The sequence below is a fragment of the Phasianus colchicus genome, chromosome 19 (genome assembly GCF_987193195.1).
Source record: "Phasianus colchicus chromosome 19, bPhaCol1.hap1.1, whole genome shotgun sequence".
Classification (NCBI taxonomy): Eukaryota; Metazoa; Chordata; class Aves; order Galliformes; family Phasianidae; genus Phasianus; species Phasianus colchicus.
Genome location: NC_143454.1, coordinates 9,063,126 through 9,084,595, shown reverse-complemented (window position 1 = coordinate 9,084,595; position 21,470 = coordinate 9,063,126). Strand labels below are relative to the sequence as shown.

The window sequence follows — 21,470 nt, the reverse complement described above, 5'->3', positions numbered from 1 at the left end:
GAGTTCCAAGCAGTGCTTTGCATTTATGTTACTATAGTAATTCTTGTTTTCTTAGCAGTGGATGGAGAGAGAGTTTTAACATGCAGTTTATTTCCCCCTTGCTGTTTCTCCCTGCTGTAACAGTTAACTGGAATGGGCAGCAGGGCTTACAGATGAATACTTTGGTCTTGTGCACCACCTGGAACTGTCACACAGGATGCTACAAGCTGCATTTTTATCATAAAAATTTATTTACCATTGGTTGTTTTCTTGAACTTTTTGGGTTTTTGATGACAGCTCTTGAATTTTTTCTTTGAAGGGCCAGACTGTTTCTGTGGAAAGAAAAAGTCAATCAGCTTTTTCCAGAAAATAAACCCAGCCTTGCCCCAGACTGCTTAAAGAGAAATCAAGTGTGATCTCCTTTACCAAGAGACAGAACAAGCACAGCCCAGGGCAAGCCATGGTGTTTTCTTGCCCTATCCTGTAAGTTAGCATCTCTGACAGTTTCATTAGATGCAAACAGTGACCCTCTCTCCATAGAAATGAACCTAAACTTCATCCAGCCTTAACTTTTTCAACCTGATACAATCAGAAAGGCTCCAGCCCATCCCTCAGGGATTCCTGAGAGTGTTCATTCAGCTTTATGTATACAATGTGTCTGCTTCCCAAACTGAGAAGGATCTGGGCATACCCTCCTGTAAGTACACCCAAAGGCAGGACCTGGTCAGCTCCTCAGGTAGGAGCAGAAAAAGGTGTAGGAGGGAGTCCACAACTTTGGAAGTGTTTAGGCTGTGTGTTTGTGTATGGAGAAGAGGATTACAGAACCCACAGTCTCACTCTTAAGATGGTGCAGCAGGATTCAATCAAAGATGAGATATTTATACAGGAAGTAAGATCCCCAGTTGGAGAAGACAGGATAAACATTTACTGCTACTAATTCACACCTCAGGATGCAAGTCAATGGCTGGCACATGGAGAAAGTATTCTCCCAAATAGATTTACACCTTCTGCTGATTCTCAGACAGGAACAGATCAGACAACCACCTACAAGATAGCATGATAGCTGTTCACGCTCCCCATCTGCTACGCACAGCAAAGTGACTCCCACCTTTCCCCTCTTGCCAACTGCTCTGCTGACATCCATTCTTTCACCATCTCCATTCACGTCACCATTCTCCCTACTCAGCTTGGCCCCGTCATCCTCGCTGTCTGTTGCAAAACCATCGTTGGCCTCTGTGTTTTGTGGAGCTGCTGGGCTTTTTTCTGGGAAGAGTCCAGCTAAAATACAAAGGTTTAGCTCAGGATCAGTTCTTTGTGCACACAGGCTCTGATGACCCTTAACTTTGTTTTCTGCTCATCTGAGCTGACTCTGGCCTCCAAGGATTAGCCCATCATATACATCACTACTGAAATATTCAATAACAAACACACTGAAGTTTTATTAGAAAAACGCCTGGTGCTCTCATTAGCCCAGTTCTGGGAACCAGGCAACGGATGCAGTTCTGGGGTCTTAAAGCTCTGCTCTCCTACAGCAAGGCAGTGTTTTCCAGATGTGAGTGGAATGGCCTTACCAACTCCTGTCAGGCTGCAGGACTTGCTGAGAAATAAGGAAAGCAGTGATACCTAAAGCAAAAACCAGCAGACCCTGTATCCCTCCCCTCACGCCTTACAGGATCCAGCTCTGTGTGATAACTGCTATTTCACATTTGGCAGTGGGAAACTTTTACCAAATCCAAGAACCTCAAACTGGATGAAGGTCACGTCTCCAGCACACGAGCAGACAGTAGCAGTATAAAGGCACTGTGAGACAACGAGCTGATAAACTTGCTTTAAGACACACATGATAGCAATGTTCTTACTCACGTGGGTACAGATCGCTCATGCTGTCGTCTGTCTCCTCTCCATCCTCATCCTCATCTGTCCTGGGAGAGCTGGGCTCCCAGAATTCTTCTGTTCTGTGAGGCTCCCTGCTCCCATTCATTTGGTCGTCAGCACGCTGTCTCTGCTGTTGCTTCTGCCGCAAGCAGGCAGGGACATACTTCACCCCTTCCTTCTGGCACTTCTCATCTAATGGTGCAAGGGATTGAGCAGCACTTAGCAAAGCTACCCAGTCCCTGAGTCCTATTTACTTCCAGGTCCACTTTATATTAAATGCAACTCAGAAGCACGTCAAGCTCCAATACACGTTCACATAATCAACATGATACTGCAGACCATGAAAGATGTTAACACAGATACTCTGCTGGATGTGTTAACGCCCATTCTGGGGAATCTTTTGTTCCACTCCTTCCAAATAAGAATGCTCCAAAGTATCTGCTAAAGAAGCCAGCTGATCCCTACACTCAGGACCTTCCTTCCCAGTTGAGGCACACACACAGCAATTGCAGCAAACTGCTGTCAGCTAGAGAAAACTTAACCATTCCCTTCATATACAGCTACTGGAACTTCAACAGCTCAGGGGAGAAAGCAGCTTTTCTGAAGGACCTCGAGAGGCCAGAAAAGTGGGCCTGGGTGAACCTGATGAGGTTCAACACGGCAAAGTGCAGGGTTTTGCACTTGGGCTGGAGGAATCCCAGGCATCCATACAGACTGGAAGGAGAGGTCCTTGAGAGCAGCCCTGTGGAGAAGGACCTGGGGATCTTGATAGATGAAAAACTTAACATGAGCCAGCAGTGTGCCCTTGTGGCTCGGAAGGCAAATGGTATCCTGGGCTCCATCAGAAGAGGGGTGGCCAGCAGGGACAGGGAGGTGATTGTTCCCCTCTACTCTGCTCTTGTGAGGCCCCATCTGGAATGCTGCATACAAGTGTGGAGCCCCCGGCACAAAAAAGACAGGAAGCTGTTGGAGAGGGTCCAGAGGAGGGCCACGAAGATGATCAGGGGACTGGAGCACCTCCCCTGTGAGGACAGGCTGAGGGAGCTGGGCTTGTTCAGCCTGGAGAAAAGAAGGCTGTGGGGTGACCTCATTGCAGCATTTCAATACCTAAAGAGAGCCTACAAACAGGAGAGGAATCAACTCTTTGAAAGGGCAGATAACTGCAGGACAAGGGGAAATGATTTTAAGTTGAGGGAGGGGGGATTGAGGTTGGACGTCAGGGGGAAATTCTTTACAGAGAGAGTGGTGAGGTGCTGGAACAGCTGCCCAGAGAGGCTGTGGATGCCCCGTCCCTGGAGGTGTTCAAGGCCAGGTTGGGTGGGGCCTGGGCAGCCTGGTCTAGCATTAAATGAGGAGGTTGGTGGCCCTGCATGTGGCAGGGGGTTGGAGATTCATGATCCTTGAGGTCCCTTCCAACCCTGGCCATTCTGTGAAGGTACAGTCAGCCAACTTACATGTTTTCAGTGCCTTCTGATAGCGTTTCCCTTGGACGTGACGCAGGACGTGCTCTGGAAGCTTGTTGATGTGTCTGAGAGTGAGTTTGCAGAACAGCTGATGCCTGAGACACACACACACAAAAAGAAAGAGCCACAAAAAGACTTTAAGCAAGCTACCTAATAACCTTTCATTTACACATACTGTGCTTGAATGTAACAAACAAAAGACTTTCCTAAGTACCCAAGAACTCCCTAAAGCTGAGTCACGGAGACTGAATGCACCAGAATACCTACAGGTTCTTTGTGCTGGGCACAATATGGGGCTCGAAGGTGCCATAATCAAACTCTCTGGATGTCTTTATCAGCCGTCGGTACTTCCTGCCGTCGGTGTAAGCCTGCAGCTCCGACAGCCGGCACGGCAGCTCGTGGCCCGTCAGCCGGCACCGCACCTGAGAACGAGGAGTCCCGGTCAGAGAGCCCAGAGATGACCCGGAGAATTCGAGGGCAGACCCCAGCTCCTGCCAGGGCAATCCTCCCCAACCCTCCCGGTTTACACAGCGGGAGAAACCCCTCCGGGGTTGAGGAGGCTGAGCTCAGGCGGCCTCGTTCTCCTCACCGCCCCGCGTGGGAAACGCTCCAGCCTCTCCTCAGGTAACGCGGCCCCAGCACCCCCCCTCAGCTCCATCCGCGGATTGCTCCTGCCCACCTTGCCCGACTCCGCGAGGCTGAGCAGCGGGTGCTGCCGCAGGAAGAGCCGCACGTCCTCGGGCACCTCCTGAGCCACCTCGGCCATGACCACGCCGCAAAGCTCCACCTCACCATAGAGAGGCGCTGCCAGACAGGATCCTCCTCACTTCCGGTACGGGCCTCGCCGGGAAGCGGCGGTACCATAGAGAGGGGCAGCTAGAGGGGCGGCAGCCGGGGTCAGCCTGGGCGGAGCGGAGGCGCCGGCGGTGTTGCCCCATGGCGGCGTGGGGGCTGCTGCTGCGTGCGGGGCCGCGGCTGCTGCGGGAGCGAAGGGCTGGGGTGAGCGCTGAGAGCAGCGGGAAGGGCTGGCTGGGCTCTGAGGGGAGCGGGGAAGGCCTCGCCGGGCACCGAGCGAGGAAGAAAGAAGGAAAGGCGCTCGCCCGGCATTTATTTGAAAGCAAATGGCAGCGCTGTGTACGTGCCGTAATGCAAACACGTAACACGCACATGCTATAGCACGTATGGAAGGGTCGTTTGTGGTGCTGGGACAGCCGATAGCATCTAGATGGAACACGTACAATGCAGAGAGGCTGCAAAGGATGTTATTTGGTTTCCTTAGATACCGCATTGCTTGCTCAGAAGAACGTTGTTTGGGTTTCCCCAAACGAAAGCAGGTTCTGCTGTGACCCGGCAGAGAGGTGAGTGGATCTGTGAGGGGTTCTGTCGCTTTCAGCCTCACACTGAGGTGCCATTTCCAAAGGAATTGACCACCTCTCCCCCTCTTCCTGTCCCGTTCCTCATTCTGGTTCTCTGCAGATGTTTGCTTGAGGCTCTGCAGCCCACGAAGCTCCACAACAGCCACCAGTGCGCCTGGAGAGGACGTCTGGCTGAAGTGGGGCCTCCTCCTCGTGCCCCTGACTGCGTTCTGTCTCGGCACATGGCAGGTACCAACCAACACATGCTCCATTTCTTCAGAGATGAGCACTTTGGGGCTGTCAGGGTTTCAATCTTTGGTTGTTTGATATAAATCGTGCCATAGGCAGGGCAAAGATTTGCTAATAGTTTACCTTTCCGCTTTCCCACTGCACACTGGTGAGGTTCGTGCAAGTCATTAGTGGAGAGATTCATTTTTTTGACACTTTCGTTACAAATATTTCCCCCAGACGAAGTCAGCAGTCTCCATTTTCATATCTCAATTTGTTTTGTTTATGGTTAGGACAAACTTATGACCAGGAAATAGATTGTAAGGCTTGCAATGGTCGCTATATTGCTCTGGTCTACCAAGAGGAATTACTTTTGTGTTTGTGTACTTCCAGATTCAACGTCGAAAATGGAAATTAGATTTGATTGCACAGTTGGCATCCAGACTTTCCTCAGAGCCCATCCCTCTGACATTAGAGTAAGGAAGCTGAGAAGAGTTCCACAGTAAGATCCCCCCGTACAATTTGCCCATCACAGCTGTGATTTTCATTTCATCTTGTTCTCTGCAGCCCTATGGAGTTGAAGGAATTGGAGTACAGGCCTGTAAAGGTCCGAGGGCATTTTGACCACTCCAAGGAGCTCTACATTTTGCCACGGTCACTTGTGGACCCAGAGCGAGAAGCCAGAGAAGCTGGGAAGCTGACATCCCACGCAGAAAATGGAGCAAATGTCATTACTCCTTTCTACTGCACAGAACTTGGGTAAGTTAAGTGGTGGCTCACATGAGGAACTCATTTCTTTTTAAAAAGTTGAAAAGGTTGGAAAAAGCTTTGGGATCATCATGTCCAACCATCAACCTGGGTCCTGTCCTTAGTCCCTTGGTGCCACATCCACACCTCTCTTAAATACCTCTGGAGATGGGAGTCCACCACTCCCCTGGGCAGCCCCTTCCAATGCCTCTTTCCATGAAGAAATTCACCTTAATATCTAACCTAAAGCTGCAGCTTGAAACCATTTCCTCACGTCCCATTATGTCACCTGCGAAAAGAGACTGTCCCCCTCCTCACTGCAGCCTCCTTTCAGGAGCTGTAGAGAGCAATGATAGAGTTTGTATGTCTACCTGTCCCTTAAAATTCCTCTGTCTCTTAGGTGCTTGAGTCTTGATTCCAAATTGTATTTATGTTTGCTTATAGCTATAGACAGCAGCAAGAATTTCCTTTAATTCATGAGATACATTTGTTCTGTTTATGTAACTCTAGAGTCACAATTTTAGTCAACCGAGGATTTGTGCCCAAAAAGAAACTGAAACCAGAGACCAGGCTGAAGGGACAGGTAAGAGGGATACAGGGAAATCTTGCACATTACTTTCTAACCTATGCTTATTCAGAGATGCTTTTGACAAACTAAGAAGGGCAGCAGCCACGTTCAGCTTCATGAGTCACTGCACTTGTTAAAGGTGCCTTTTCTTGACACCCTTGATTAAGTAAATAAGGCATCTGCCTTTTTCCCTGCTGTGTTACAGCACAGTATAGCACAACCTGTTAGTTTACTATAACCAGACCCTGCAGGTGATGTACTACCAGGTCCTGGTATGCTAGAAATGAATCTTGAGAGATTCCTTTTTCCTCCTCTGCATTTCAGATTGAAGAAGAAATTGACCTCACAGGGGTGGTGAGGTTATCAGAAAAACGGAAACCTTTTGTACCTGAAAATAACATTGAAAAAAACCGCTGGCACTATCGGGACCTGGAGGCTATGGCCAAGGTGACTGGTGCTGAGCCCATCTTCATTGATGCAGATTTCAGTAAGTCACAAAGGAATCCCAATCCACAACCAATTTATATCAGTCTCCCCCTTTTCTCTGTGATGTATTTTCCTAAGGCACTTCCAGAGGAATTGTACTAAGTTTACTGTACAAGGTTTTGAAGGTACAGCAGCTGACTTTGCTGGTAACTTGGGAACACCACTGCCCAGAGAAGTGGGCTGCCTTTGGGACTTACCACACTCAGTGAGCTGCTCACTTAGCAGAGCATGGGCAGCTCAGGGCTTTGCAGACCAAACATTTGACAGTGTGCTGTACCTACAGGAAGCACAGTCCCAGGAGGGCCCATTGGAGGTCAGACAAGAGTGAGCCTGAGAAACGAGCACATGCAGTACATCATTACCTGGTAAGCTACCCAGCCAGCAATGTCTGACTTTTATTTTCTGAACACGAAGCCTTAAAACTGCTTTCTGTTGAATCCACTAAAAACAAGGAAATAACTTTTCCCTGGCATTCTTGCTTGCTCCTGCATCAGGAGACTGAGATCTTCAGCTGCAAACTGTTTGTACCTGAGTAGTATTTCCAAGATAGTCTGAAATAACTTTACTATTGAACTGCAGCTGACTTAAGGAACTTTAATCAATCTTGGAAATAACATGTAAACGTTTTGCATTATTTATTTTTTACTTCTTGTCACAGGTATGGCTTGTGTGCTGCAACTTCCCTCTTGTGGTACAGAAAATTCATACAAAAAGTACCTCTATGAAAGGAAGGATTAATTTCTGCTCTCCTATACTACAGTCAAGACTGCAGCCTGATCAGTCCTGAAGAACTCAGTTTCAGGGCACAGGACTTCCCAGCTGATACTGGCAGCAGTTTGGAAGCACTGAACTTCAGAATTAGTGATGGGTGTTGACACGCTTGCTTACATCAGCTTTCTGGACATGTGAAGAATGCATTTTTCTATTGTTGGACAGTTTGGTCACCAGCTACAAAACCTTTTCTTCTCCACTGCTATATTTTCTATATTAAGTGTAAGCAAATGAGGGCAAGAGATTTTATCAATCAAAATTTTTCACGTAGCAGTCATTCCTGAAGCCAAGACAGGGACACTGCAGTTCCATCAGGATAAATAAAACAGGCCTGTTAGCACTTGTCTTGTGATTTACGTTGCATATCTTACAACTTAAAGAGGGACATAAATGCCCTTAAATGTAACAACTACAGATTCCAGTTTGAGTAAGACAGTGCACAGTTTTGCAAGAATATTATCAGGGCCAGTAGAAATAACAGAGTTGCCCCAGTTTGGGCTGAAGGCCTTACCACCAAGCTTGGTTGCCTCCAAGAATGCCACAAGACCAAAGTCAGCAAAGAACAGAAGGGTAGAATTAGATACTTCCCTTCACCCCTTTAGTGTGCCTTCACTGTCTGGTCTTGTCATGGAAAAGGCATTACAAACCTTTAAAGGTCCTGATTTGCTTAATCCAGTGAAGTGTCACAGCTATATAAACATACCTTTACAAAATCATGCAGTAATTAAGCCTAGGCACTAATGATGATTTACAGCTATTTCCAAGTCAGATATCTGCATTACTAAGCTAGGCTTAAAGCCAGAAATAGGCTAGCTTAGCCCATTCACTGTAGGATCACCAGTATGTGCAGCTGAGGGGGCTATGCTTAAAGGAAAAGAACTTAGGGCTAGCATAGCAGCCAAGGGAAATTGTTCTATGGGAAGTAATGTGCTCTGTGCAGCCTTCTGTGCTGTTCTATCCGACCATTTTGTTGTAGGCAAATAGAGAAAGCAGGCAATGATCATTTGCGACCCACTGACTGGAACCCTCATTAATAGAGACCACTGAAATTTAATCTGGGGGTTTATTCTTTTTATGTACACAAACCATGGTACCAACTCAGTACATCTTCAGCCCAGCTTAGTAGCCAGTTCTTTAGCCTTTGCTTTTTCAAGCTTGGCAATGCGAGCCACAGATTTTGGACCCAAGACATTACCACCCCAGTGACGACGGATCTGCAAAGAAGAGAGAACAAGTTAAGAGTCCTCATACAATCAATTGTGCTCAGTTCCACTCCTTCATGCACAAGGGGATGAGCTCCCACAGGTAGGAACTCCCATGCAATTTTTAAGCATTGAATTACATTCTGGGAGCAGTGCAGATGTGACAGTTGAAAGTCTTTCCCTGTCTTCACATTAACTTCAGGACTTCAGGGAGGGAATTAACTCTAGCTGAAGTAGATTTCTTTACACTCCTCTCCCTCTGTTAGCCCCATTTGCCTCTAACTTGGTGATAGCGTTCACCTTGTACCCCACCATCAGGAAAATAATCTGAATACCTAGAAAAAACCTCGATACAATCTACACCCAACAGACTTTAAGCTGATCTCACTACAAAACAGCAATCTGCATCTTACTGAGAAGCTACTGGGGATGTTCATAGCATGAGCCTGAAAGACAAGGGCCACACATCTTACCTCATCATATCTGTCATTGTAGTTGGTCTTGACAGCCTCCACCAGCTTTGCAAGAGCACCCTTATCCTCCCTGTTGGGGACAGTTGCATTTCTTTAGAGCATCAGTTTCCTATTTTCTATAAGTCTTTTGTCTTGGAATTAAACAGTTCATAATACCAACATCATTTTTAAGCATAACAAAAAGTTAATCACACAAACCATCAGTGCTGTAGAACTTACAATGCTTATAGTTCAGCTTATATATGTAACAGCAACACACACATTTTAATAAGCTGAAGTAATCTCTAGCTTCAGGATTTGACAGACTGCTTCATATAAGATGACAGTTCATGCAAACTCAGTTTTAGCTCTTTACACTAGACAAACTCAGATTTTATATCCATCTGCCCTATGGATCTATGATATATGATCTATGCTTATGGGCAGCTTGTTTTCTCCACTACAGTGAAACAGATCAGCACACAGAATACTTACGGGTTAACTTGGGTGAAAGCAACACAGGTACAAGTTTTCCTGTGCACAAGTCGCCCCAGCCTGGCCTTGCTCTTGATGATGCAGTATGGCACTCCCATCTTGCGGCACAGAGCTGGCAAGAAGACCACCAGCTGAAAAGAGAGAGTGTGTGTGCTGTATCACTGACAGAACAGCTTAGGAGTGTTTCAGCTGGCCTGGGCTGTGGCAATTGCTCAGTGTTAAAAAGCTCGTTTTGCTCTTCATTGTTGATTCAGGTGAAGAAATTCATACATCATTGCAAGGGCCAAGCCTCATTCTTAGTCCAGAAAAACTTTGAACACGCACAAGCATTCGAGTTCTTATAAGTTGAAAGTTTGGCTTAAAATGCACCTTCACCCCAAATCCACTTCTAACCTCAAGTGGAGTTATACATGCAGGCTCTACCACGCACCATGGAGTGTGCTTACCTCAATGGGGTCTACATCATGGGCAATCACCACAAGCTGAGCTTTCTTGTTCTCTACCAGAGTTGTGACAGTGTTAACACCTAAAAAACAAATTAAAGAAGTCTGTTTCAAGTCAGTCTCTTTACCAGAGCTTTCATATAAGCCTCATAGAATCTGCTCCTTTCACAGCACACCTTTCATCGTGAGAACTTTTCACATCCATTCAGTAGCACAGAGAAGATATTCCATGGACAATTTGCTAAAGCTCAGGGTTAAAAAGCTCGTCTATTTTGCTCTTCACTTTGAGCTCAGGTGAAGAAATTCATACATCACTGCCATAGCATGTCCAATCCTGTTTGGCTGGAGCAGAGCACCAACTTTTCTCATCAGTTTTCCCTCCAAAGGACCACATTCCCATACATGCAAGTAGGAGAGTTCATATACACTTACCTGCCCGGAGAACTGGTGGTCTCTTAGTTGGAGTATCTCCCTTTCCTGCAGCTTTCTGCTCAGCACGAGCCAACAGCCTCTGCTTCTTCTCTTGCTTAGTTTCTGGCCTGTATTTGTGTGCCAACTTCAGAAGCTGCGTGGCTAGAAGTGAACATGAACTAATTAGTAAAACAACTTGGAAATCTCAGTGTTGCCTTTTAAAGGACCCAGTGCATCAAGAAGCACCTGCTGAGGAATTCTGGGTTTGCATCTTTAAGCAAGACCTCTGATACTTCCCCTACCTGCCTTTTCAAAACAGTAATTTAGGCAAGCAAACTCAGCAAGCTTGCTGATCATCAGTCACTATTTAAAGCCTCCCTGAAGGACTCCCAGAGACATTGCAGCTTCTTTTTTTTTTTTTTATTTAAAAAAAGAGTCTTATTTTGGTTTCTTTCCTGCCACGCACACATCAACCACCAATGACAGAAGTCAAAAGAGATTTGGTAGGTCACATCCTTACCTGTTTGGCGGTCCAAAGCCTGACTGAACTGGTTGATTGCAGGAGGCACCTTCAAGCGCTTGTACAGAATGGAGCGCTGGCGCTGCAGCCTGATGTAGCGGGGCCATTTCACAAAGCGTGTGAGGTCACGTTTGGGCTGGATATCCTGTCCTAGAAATACAGACTTGAACTCAAAACCGTTCCCAATCCACACAGTGAGAGCATGCAATAGGCAAGAGTGCATCAGCGATCTTGGTGGTTATGTATGTCAGCACTACCATTCAGATAGCAAGTATTTTTTCACATCATCTGCACAGGTAACAAAAGTAGCATTATAGAAACCTGAACTAGCTGACCACATCACGCGTAGAACTGTAAGATTCATCACAATGGGCATACATAATAAATCTTTTAGCTTGGCAAACCATCACTACCACTTTCAATACCAAATGGAGTACAGATCTACCACTGATGATGGTAAAGCAGCTGCCTTTATGGCTTGCTCCGCTCCATGGCTTTATCACAATACTCTTCCATCTACAGTTACATACAACAAAATAAACCAGCCCTTGAACCACTCTGTGCATCCCTTTACTCACCAATGCCAAAATTCTTGGGCCTCTTCTCAAAGAGGGGGTTGACAACCTTCTTGGCCTCCTGCTTCTTGACTACAGCAGGGGCAGGTGCCACCTTCTTGCCCTTGGCCTTTTTTCCTTTCGGCTGCAAATAAGAAACACATTTATTATTATTTTTTTTAACCTTAAACACTTAATGCACATTAAAAACGTGCATGCCACCTCAAAAAGACGTTTTTAAGATAATGAACAAACCCGGCTGCCTCCCAACCCGGTAAGAGACCAGAACAAAGCCTTCGACGTGACCTAAAAGCGTTCATGAGATGACCCTATATACAACAGCGATCTGCTCTCTTCGGCGCACCCGGGGCCCGCAGGGCTGCCCGGTTCCCATCCCGCCGAGGGAGCGCAGGCCCAGACCCGCCTCCCCCATCCCGGCTTCGGCTCCCGCAGGCCCGGCCTGAGCCGAGCCGCCCCCCACGGCACCGTAAGGCTGCTGAGCACCCGCACCGCCTCCACACAGCGCCGTGGCCGGCGAGGTGCGCGGATGGCGCCGGATGCCGGTAACCCCGTCCCACGGCCCGCTGCTGCTCACCATCTTGGATGGATGGTAAAAAAGGCGGAACGGGGCATGCTGGGGGATATCTATGTGGCACCAAACCTCGCGAGATGTTGGGCCGGAAGAGGTGGGTCCAGAATGAGGGTTTGGCCGGAAGAGACGTGATCGGAAGGGGGGGGCTGGCTGGAAGAAGCAGGACCGGAAGGGGGTTGGCCGGAAGAGGCGGGACCGGAAGGGGGATGAGACGGACCGGAAGAGGCGGCAGGAAGGGAGGAGGCGGCCATGGCGCAGCAGCGGGTGTTGCCGCAGAGTAAAGAGACCCTGCTACAGTCCTACAACAAGCGCCTCAAGGACGATGTCAAATCCATTATGGACAACTTCACCGAGATCATTAAGACCGCTAAGGTGAGCCAGGGTCGCGGAGGGAGCACCGAAAGGCCTGAAGGTAGGGTGTGGACAGCAGAGTTGGCCTGTGGGTAACGTGAAGGTGAGAGATTGGGCTTAAAGCCTGGGGATTATTGGCGTAGATTGAAATGAAATGCGTTGTGATGCAGCAGCTGTGTGTCAGCGTTTGTGTTCGTAAGGATGAATTTGTACGTTTTTGTCTTTAGATTGAGGATGAAACTCAAGTCTCTCGAGCAACCCAAAGTGAACAAGATAACTATGAGATGCACGTCAGAGCTGCAAACATTGTGAGTAGTGCTTTCATGTTCACTTCATTGGGGGGCACGTCCTTCAGGAGCTGTTTCTTTTGTTATTGTATGTAGATAAGCCTTTATAGCACTCAGGAGGGCTGTTGCCAAAAGAGTGACCTGATATTTGGGGCAGTGGTGTGGTGAATCCTTTCTGTGGGGCAAAGCTTGGTTGCCTGTGTTGTCAGCTACCAGCTTCTGTCAGAACTCTCACCTGTTGTGGGAGCTCCTGTGTAGTCAGGGTGTAGTCAGGGATTGAGCAGGAGGAGCACCTTGGGGTCCTTGTATTACAATTGGCATAAAGTCCTGTTGAAAGATACTCGTTATCTGTGATTTTTTTTCCTTTTACAAGGTTCGAGCTGGTGAGTCCTTGATGAAACTTGTGTCTGACCTGAAGCAGTTCTTGATCCTCAATGATTTTCCCTCTGTAAATGAGGCTATCAACCAGCGCAACCAGCAGCTGAGAAGCTTGCAGGAGGAATGTGACAAGAAGTTGATTGCGCTACGGGATGAAATCTCCATTGACCTGTATGAGCTAGAAGAAGAATATTACTCTTCCAGGTACAAATAGGGCAGTGGACCTCTGTCTAATGACTCCAGCCCTTCTGGGGCAGTTAGTCCAAACAAACAAATAGTGCTTATAGCATAGGTCTTGAGACTGTTCCCAACAAAATTCCATTTCTGTTCCTAATTTGGTCAAACTCTTTAAAGTTTAAAACAACTGCCTCTTTCTTGCAGGGTATAAGTGTCATATTGGAAGAAGTATTCTGAGCATCCAGCTCTAGGTGCTTGCCTTAGTTGGCTAGATGTGACAGATGATGACAAAGGAAACCTAAGAAATTATTGTAGAAGAAGAACAGTGTCCTTAGGGGGTGGTATCCTTCCAGAGCAGTCGCTATCTCTCCCTAGAAAAACTAGCTTGCTGAGCTGGGTGCTGATCTTAAATGAGATGGTGATGTCCCATGTCCTTCTTGCAAGTTCTTTCACAAGTGACCTGCTAACACAGTGTGCCTTTTACCTTGTAGTCCACTGCCCCAGTTGCCTGGAGTCTTTCTGAGGTGAACATCTGAAATGAGCAAAAATGATGTGCTCAGTTTCATTTAATTATGAAGTATCATGATAGGATTTTTTTATGAAAGATTTATTAGCGGTTTGTTTGAGGAATTTTTAAGATTTTAAAAAGACTTTTGCATAGGAAACAGGCTTTAGAGAATTCAGACACTTTATTTTTTTAATTTTTTTTTTGTCATGCACTCCAGCACTTCTGATTGATTACGCAGTAAATGAAAGCAGGAGTAAATAATTGAGAATCAGGTTATATTGGTTGCACTGTCCAAACTAAGTGAAGCCAGTGCAATAAAGGAGTGAATTCTAAACAAAAACTCATCTTTTCAAAATCTTACTAAAAATTCTTATGACCAGGTTTTCCACTTTTTCTCTCCTCTCTTTCTAAACATTCTGAGTGTCTGTAGCTGCAGATAAGTCACTTAAAACAATAATTGCACAACATACTTGGCGGTTAGGCCATTGTTTATGGGTAAGGTATTTTAAGAGTAAAAATCTTTTAACGAGTTCTTAAAGACTTAAGGTACTGATATGACATAGCTTAGAACCAGCTATGTTGTTTTAAGAAAATCTGAGATAAAAGTTTAGAGTTGTTTTTCCAGCTTTACTTAGTTTTTTTAGGGAGCTATGGCAAGGGGTCCTAGAAGTGCCTTAGAGAAGAAGAGTGATGATCACAAACCGAAGCATCAGTCCTGGCCTTACTAGGTCAGGGATGTATCTACTGCACAGACTGTATACAGCATGGCATAAGCTGCATCCAGAATGACAGTGTGAAGTGCTTCACAAGTGCCAGAGGTGCTTCTCTCATACTGGCACCAGGCTGCCATGGCTGTGTCTCAGTAGTTTTCTGTTCTGAACTAAGCAGTTCAGACCACGCTAGCATGGTCTCTTCACCTGATTGGCATTGCATGCCACCTGAAGCAACCCTTCATAACAGAATTGATATGAAGCACAAAGAGCTTTCTTTCCTGATACACTAAAGTGGATTTGCCTTTCTTTTCATTCTTGTGAGGGTGATAATGAGATGAGGAAACTTGGCTTGCCTACAGAGCTATGATTCTTCTATTGAAACCTCATACCATGTAGCACTTAATCATTGCTTTTAGCACTTAACTACTTTCCTATGCTCTTTCCTGTCTTTTTCTGCACCAAAGAATTTATGTGTGTAAATACAGAAATGGTGATTTATTGAGAGTCCTTTTATAGTTAGAATATTGTGATATTTTAAATGAAGTTTTATTGTCTAATGTGGGGAAGGGGTTTATGTTATGTCACATAGGATTAGAATGTTGATCATGTTTAAATGGTGATGAATTCCAGGTGCTGACCTGGGAGCCTGGTTGGGGTTTCCTCTCTGTACTTTATTACTTCCCTGTGAGGCTTAATCTCACGGGATTTATAAAGAGTCCTGTGAGGCCACGATGTTGGTTCCATACAGCCATCCTGCCAAACTGTTCTCTGATGCCCCAGATTCCCTGAAGGTCACTGGTGAGTTTATTTTAGGTTGTCAGATTGTCCCTCCAGGGAAGGCTGTAGAAAAGTGAGCTCCCTGGAGCAGCATACCTGCAGGTGCTGCAGAGTTGTAAGCTGCCCCATGCTGCATAGCTTCCTTTCTTCCTGTGTGTTGTTCTCAGAAGCTGTAGAAGGACTGTAAAAGGGAGTGTCTTATGCAGCAATCGCCACCACCATTGGTCCAGGAAACTAAAGCTGGGTAGGAATCTTCACTTTCAATTTCTGTTCAAGTATTTTCCTAGAGCTACTTCTTTGTGCTCCCTGAGAGGAGTAGAGAAGTCCCTTCTGCACACTAAGAAACCTTCAGTCAAAGGACAGAGCAGGAGGTTGAGTGGTAGTGCCTTACCACTTCTGGTACGAAGCCACCTGGGTGATGCTGTCAGAAAACACTAAAAATATTTGGTGCTTGCAACTAGCGCTGTGTGTGCTTATTCTGCAAAGCAGTAACCCCCAAGTCCAGCTTGCCTTTTCTCATTCTAAACCCCAAACTTGTATTTATGTTCCATTGCTCCCTCCTCTGAGATCACAGGAGCTGTCTTTGAGTGTGGACTTAAAGCTCAGCATTTCATGTTTGTGCAATTTGAAGTGTCTCGTATTTCTGCACTTAAAGTATTTTGCAATGCAACTATTCAAGTCCATACGTTAAAAATGTAAATAAAGCTGCAACAACAAAATCATTCGACCCACTGGGTTTGTTTTACTCCAATCACAAGCTGCTTTTTGCTCCAGCACTCACTTTGTCTTGGGTGTCTCTCTTGTATGTGCAGCTCCTTCCTCTCTTTGGAATTTGTTCTGGTTTTGTTCCAGTTTCTTCCAACACTTTCCTTTTTAGTTTTTGCCCTTCTACATTGTGTTTTCCTGGGACCACAGTCAAAAATTAGACTGTTTACTTTCCCACACTGCTGTATCATCTCATACTATAGTCTGCAGAGTCAAATCCAGTAAGCTGCTTTTGTAAGGACTGTGGTACTGCTGAAACCTGTAGAAGCTGTCAATGCTTCATAGGCTGGGAATTTTCAAAAGAAGACCAGGGCCTTTTGTGGGACACTACTGAGGTGGTAAGGGTGTAAAAAGACTTAAATTTAGAGCACGATTTGTATTGGTTTTTCCCTCACATAGGCTGTTATGTAACTCCTAGTGAAATAATTAGGGATCTGTGCCTCACTCAGACTAGTAGAACTCCCGTCTTTGGGGTGCCAGAACTTCAGCTCAGATCTATCTATGGACTGGTATTGTCTGGATTAGAGCTGAGACTGTTTCAGTTTGTAGCCATAGCTTTGTCTTTGAAATTTCCCTGATCCTTACTAAGCCTTTAAGATTGAACACCAGCTTTTCAGGGTATTTGGGAAAAACCAGTGTCACAAGACTTGGGATGAATATGTGAACACAGGCCTTATAGCCATGAACATTTTTTTTTGCCATTTTCTTAATGCTTTGCTTCTGTCTTGCTTTTCTCCCTCTCCTCTTTCCTTTCTCTCCTTTATCATTGTACTTGCTGCCTCTCCTTACTGTTTTTTTTGTTCTGGAAAGCTACAGTCTATGTGACAGCAATGATCTACCACTGTGCGAAGCCTACTGGAGAGAAGACTTTGACACGCTGTCTCCTGAAAGCCTCTCCATGCCTCTGACAACTGCCACGGCAGAGCAGAGTATTGCTACCTCTCAGAGCTCAACCCCATCACACCCCCACGTGAACGGGCATGGGGCAGGCCCGACAGACCACTCCTGAAGAGGATTCTTTGCTGCTGGACACATTCCTCCTGGTGGCACTGAAGAAGTCTTCCACCTGCTGTACTGAGCAAGCGTCTCCCCATCAGGACAACGCACTGGAGCTGTATTTGCAGGTTTCTGCTCACTGGATAGCCACAGTGCTTTCTCCATGCCTGGGACGTTGCCATGAGTGTTCCTCTCACTTAAAAGAAAGTGATAAGTGAATACAAAGCTGATTGTTCTAACAAATTAGAGTTAAGTTTGCTTTTCCGTGACACTTACATGTGGAGTTGACTAAAAATCTAGTGTTTGTTTCCATTTGAATTTCACAGTAAGTACATTGTGGAGAGCTGGCAGTTGAATTTGGTTGGTTTAGAAAACTTGAGCCAAATCTGGGGATAGTAACTGTTCTGGGCCTCTTTACTTTTTTATGTTTATTGACGTTCTGGCTGCTTTAAAGCTTTCTCAGGATGCCATCAGACAACCTGTAGTACTTAAGTAAGAATCTTGCAGTATTTTTTACTCAGTATTCTTCACTGTCAAAGTGCTTCACAAACTTGAACTTTTTGCTGTGAATCGTTTAGGAGGAGGCTCTCCAGGAGGCCTGTATCGAAGAGCAGTGTTATTCCTTTTGGGAAGCAGAAGGCAAAAGAATCAGGCTGAGGTGTTAATAATGTGACTTGCTTAAGGCTATGGATAGAAGCAGGAACATGCTTTGATTAGGCTGATTCCAATGGTTACAGAACAGCTTTCTATTAACATAGCTTGAACTAATGTTTATATTCTTGAACAGTTTCATCTATGAAATTTTGGACAACTTAGGTGCGTGGAGCAGAGGGGGTTGCTCAGTTTCCTTCCAGGTAATCTTGGTGCTTTGTCTGCAGCTGTTGGGCAGCTTGGTTTTTCTGCCCTTTATCTCTGCAGTTATTCTGAGCTGACCCTAAGTGTGCATTGAAGGGGATAGAGTTGGGCTGAAATGTGGCTGTGGCAGCTGTATTACCAACAGACAGTTCAGTGGAGCTTCTACAGCATTCTGCTGTAATGTCTTGTTTGTGAGAATGTGAGTTTGGTGTACTTTTTTTGTTCTACTTTCCTTCCATTCCATTATTTTTTTTTCCTTTTTGTAACCAGGTGGTTTAATAAATAACTCTTTCGTATCACTAAATTGTGTGTTTTTTAGCTGCAAATTTTTCTGACAACATGAAGCACGAATGTGTGCTAGGATGAGCGTTCCTATATGATCTGAAGAAAATCACTACTCTTGCAGCTTGTGCCATACATGCACTCCTATTCACCCTGCAAAGCATCACAAACCCGTAACAGCACCAAAGCTTCTGGAAGAGCAGCTATCTGGGAACCGCCCTTAGCGTTTCGCCTCCTATTTGCAGAACTGGCCCGGCCGTGTCCTGCTCTGCCACCCCAGACTGAGGGTTGCGGCTTCCCAAGCCTAAAGGCGGACGGGGGAGGCGGGGCGGGCGGCCTTCCGCAAGCAGCGGGACGGCAGAAGCAAGATGGCCGCTCTGCTGATGCTTCGCGCCTCGTCGCGCAGCTGTGACGTCACTTCCGGCGGAAGCGCTCGCTCACTTCCGGGTCGCGCACTCACATTACTTCCGGCGCTGTGCGCGGCTGTTGGGTTCCTCCTATCGCCCCGCTTCTCTCGGGGGCTGCCCGCTGCGAGTAGCGGCGATGTCCAGCCTGGCCGCTCAGGACGCCTACCTGCAGGGCTTGGCGAGGAAGGTCTGCGCGCAGAACGCCCCGGAATCGCGGAAGAGGAAGTTCGGTAAGGCTGCGACTCTTTCCTGTGTGGGAACGTGGGCCTGCGGCGTGTCTGCCTCCGCCGGGTGTTGGTTTGTGTTGGTTTTAAGCAAAACCTGTGATACGGGGTTTCTTCCCTCGAAGTTAGCGGTCTCATTCATCCTTACACGTGTGAGGATGGCACATAAGTGAATGCGGTTTTTGCTAGAGTGCCTGAGCACGTCTGGCTCTGCTTAGGTAACTCCTCAAGGTTGCTAAGCACCATTACAATGTTATACAGCGTGGTTGTACCTCAATATTCAGATGTAACTGAATGTTACTGATGGTGGTGTTGTCCTGGTTTGTATATTTTTTCTTTTGCCTCCTAGTATCGAAGCCAGGCCAGCCAGACGATGTCAAGCTCAAGAAGAAGAAGAGAAAGAAGTCCAGGAAGCAAGCTGAGAAGACAAATTCTTCCGCAGTTAAACAAGGGATCTCTAACACCAATAAACTTGCTCCAGGACAGAAAGCAGCCCCACAGGCCAACAAATCATCTCCAGTGGGTGTTAAGCAGAACAAAAATGAGAGTTCTGTTACGGGTAAGAATAGCAGAATTGTCTGCAGTTAAAGTGAGCTGAGGTGGCCACATTTCAGTTGGTTCGCATGTGTATTGTTTGGAAACCATTTCAGAAATGCAGTTCAATTGAAGACACTTGAGTTTATTCCATGTACATAAATGTACAGTGTGACCGCTGGGGGGCTCTCTAGAAATATGAGCACTTCATATGAATTGCTGTTTGTTTGTTTTTTTTTTTAATGGGTTTTATTTCATGGGTTTTATTTCATGGGTGCATATATATCATCATATGTCCTCTTTTCATTATAAAGCAGGAAAGCCTGATTACAAGCTGAGTGGAAAAATGTTTTTGGGCATCTTTGTTTTCATTGGTGTTTGCCCCCTTTTTGTTTGGGAACTACAGGACATATCACAGGGCTACCCTGGGCTGGCAATGTTGAATGATGATGTGGATAAGAAAAAGAAGAAGAAACCAACAAGATTAAAGCTCTTGGGTTCATTAGAATTTCGTTTCATCCTTTCATAACATCTAAAGAATTCCCATAGCTTTTCCCGTAGCTTTAGAAAATTCCTCAGTATAGCTAGTGCTTTATTTTAAGTATTTTTATTTTTTTCCTCTCATTTTCAGGTGCCAAAAGTGAACTTGGTTCCACTTCTTTTTCTGCAATAAATCTCTTGCGTCAGAGACTACATGAGAAGATTAAGGAAGCTTCTGGGCGGGTATGAGAACTCTGCATGCCCTAATGTGTATGTGGGTATGGTATGAATTATCCCTAAGTCACCACATGCCTTGGGAACTGTGATGTTCCAAGGTTTAGGGCTGGAGATAATTCCGTTCCCTAAGGAAGTGCCTGTAGGTATTGTTGGGAGTCCTGTTTGTTTTCTGCGGTCCAGAAAAATGCATGTGAAAAGGTAGGGCCTGGAGGAGTGCAGAAAAGGCACTGAAAATCTGAAAAAAGGGGAGTATAAGTACAGGATTCTTGGTGAGAGTAAAAGGCTTGAAATGCATCTACCGTCTGTGTTTGGTATCTTTAAAAGCTGAGCTGATTGCTTCTTAAATGCTACATTTCTAGGGAAAAGTTTGAAATCGGGACCTTGAGCACATCCCACTTTTATTTTTGTATTATCCCTGTAAAGCTCCTGATTCATATCTTTCCTTTTTAGGATGATACCAAAGAATTACCCCCTTCAGTCCTGGAGAAGAGGAGACGAAGAAAATATGAAAAAGAGAGAAAGAAGCGCAAAAGAAAGGAGTTGAAGATGAAGGCAAAAGCAGTGAAGGAAGAAACTGAGGAGGTACCTATAGAGCCACAAAGCAAAAAGGAAGAGAGCAAAGCTGAGATTATCTTCAACACGATCAAAGTGCATGAAGAGAATGAGCTGAACAAGATCCAGAAGAAAAAAGAGAAGAGGAAAGGAGTGAAGGGGAAAATCACTCCTCTGACAGGTAGGAATTACAAGCAGCTGCTGAGCCGGCTGGAGATTCGGAAGAATAAACTGGAGGAGCTCAGAGAAAAGGACCAGAAGAAAGCTCAGGATCTGGAGATGAAAATGAAATGGACAAACGTTCTGTATAAGGCAGAAGGTGTGAAGATCCATGACGATGAGGAGCGTCTGAAGGAGGCTCTGAAGCGCAAAGAGAAGCGGAAAGCGCAGCGCCAAAAGCAGTGGGAAAAGAGAACAGAAAAAGTGGTAGAAAGGATGCAGCAGCGACAGGAGAAGCGTCGCAAGAACATTCAGAAGAAGAAGAAGGAGAAGATTGAGCAGAAAAAAGCCAAGGCCCGGAAGAAAGGTCGTGTTCTGCCAGAGGACTTGAAAAAAGCTGGCTTGTAGTGGCCCAGGAGGCAGCTGGACTTGTGGCCTGGCCGTGGAAGCTGCAGTTAAAGTCAGCTGATGGGATTCTTCTGGCAGCCTTTAATGGGGCTATTCCAGCACAGCAGCCTGCAGCAGTCCCAGCCTGGAATTGAGGTCTGGGGATGTCACTGTCACCTCTTCCCAAGTCAGTAATAAAATAAAAATAAAACAAAAAACCCACAGCTGCTCATGTGTGTTTGCTGATTAGTTTTCCTATC

At 46.0% G+C, this 21,470-nt stretch overlaps 5 protein-coding genes and 3 non-coding genes across 9 annotated transcripts; 3 read left to right on the top strand and 5 right to left on the bottom strand.

Annotated features, from left to right (window-relative positions):
- Window positions 1-34: 34 nt before the first annotated feature.
- SURF2 (surfeit 2) lies at window positions 35-4,143 on the bottom strand. Its single transcript, XM_031601806.2, has 6 exons — window positions 3,997-4,143; window positions 3,585-3,739; window positions 3,309-3,412; window positions 1,843-2,046; window positions 1,088-1,257; window positions 35-311 (listed from the first exon to the last, which is right to left on the bottom strand). The coding sequence occupies exons 1-6, from the start codon at window positions 4,081-4,083 to the stop codon at window positions 228-230; spliced, it is 804 nt and encodes a 267-aa protein (XP_031457666.1). The 5' UTR covers window positions 4,084-4,143; the 3' UTR covers window positions 35-227.
- Window positions 4,144-4,158: 15 nt separating this feature from the next.
- Window positions 4,159-7,704, top strand: SURF1 (SURF1 cytochrome c oxidase assembly factor). The gene is made up of 9 exons (XM_031601807.2): window positions 4,159-4,316; window positions 4,597-4,675; window positions 4,794-4,921; window positions 5,294-5,376; window positions 5,468-5,659; window positions 6,158-6,230; window positions 6,540-6,702; window positions 6,985-7,066; window positions 7,360-7,704. Exons 1-9 carry the CDS (start codon window positions 4,254-4,256, stop codon window positions 7,424-7,426), a joined length of 930 nt encoding a protein of 309 aa, XP_031457667.1. The 5' UTR covers window positions 4,159-4,253; the 3' UTR covers window positions 7,427-7,704.
- Window positions 7,705-8,516: 812 nt separating this feature from the next.
- RPL7A (ribosomal protein L7a) lies at window positions 8,517-12,245 on the bottom strand. The gene is made up of 8 exons (XM_031601811.2): window positions 12,145-12,245; window positions 11,574-11,694; window positions 10,996-11,145; window positions 10,497-10,637; window positions 10,068-10,147; window positions 9,622-9,752; window positions 9,148-9,217; window positions 8,517-8,686 (listed from the first exon to the last, which is right to left on the bottom strand). The coding sequence occupies exons 1-8, from the start codon at window positions 12,145-12,147 to the stop codon at window positions 8,582-8,584; spliced, it is 801 nt and encodes a 266-aa protein (XP_031457671.1). The 5' UTR covers window positions 12,148-12,245; the 3' UTR covers window positions 8,517-8,581.
- On the bottom strand, window positions 9,829-9,901 carry LOC116234444 (small nucleolar RNA SNORD36). Its single transcript, XR_004168122.1, has one exon. It is a non-coding gene; the product is annotated as a small nucleolar RNA SNORD36 (small nucleolar RNA).
- LOC116234449 (small nucleolar RNA SNORD36) lies at window positions 10,308-10,384 on the bottom strand. Its single transcript, XR_004168127.1, has one exon. It is a non-coding gene; the product is annotated as a small nucleolar RNA SNORD36 (small nucleolar RNA).
- On the bottom strand, window positions 11,214-11,288 carry LOC116234451 (small nucleolar RNA SNORD24). Its single transcript, XR_004168128.1, has one exon. It is a non-coding gene; the product is annotated as a small nucleolar RNA SNORD24 (small nucleolar RNA).
- An 82-nt stretch (window positions 12,246-12,327) lies between the features above and the next one.
- On the top strand, window positions 12,328-18,252 carry MED22 (mediator complex subunit 22). Of its 2 annotated transcripts, none has more exons than XM_031601799.2 (4): window positions 12,328-12,513; window positions 12,720-12,800; window positions 13,153-13,361; window positions 16,914-18,252. In XM_031601799.2, exons 1-4 carry the CDS (start codon window positions 12,391-12,393, stop codon window positions 17,104-17,106), a joined length of 606 nt encoding a protein of 201 aa, XP_031457659.1. In that variant the 5' UTR covers window positions 12,328-12,390; the 3' UTR covers window positions 17,107-18,252. The 2 variants fall into 2 exon arrangements, with proteins under 2 accessions (XP_031457659.1, XP_031457658.1); XM_031601798.2 differs by having other exon boundaries at window positions 16,908-18,252.
- A 416-nt stretch (window positions 18,253-18,668) lies between these two features.
- SURF6 (surfeit 6) lies at window positions 18,669-21,410 on the top strand. Its single transcript, XM_031601797.2, has 4 exons — window positions 18,669-18,867; window positions 19,211-19,420; window positions 20,027-20,118; window positions 20,563-21,410. The coding sequence occupies exons 1-4, from the start codon at window positions 18,774-18,776 to the stop codon at window positions 21,229-21,231; spliced, it is 1,065 nt and encodes a 354-aa protein (XP_031457657.1). The 5' UTR covers window positions 18,669-18,773; the 3' UTR covers window positions 21,232-21,410.
- Window positions 21,411-21,470: the final 60 nt, after the last annotated feature.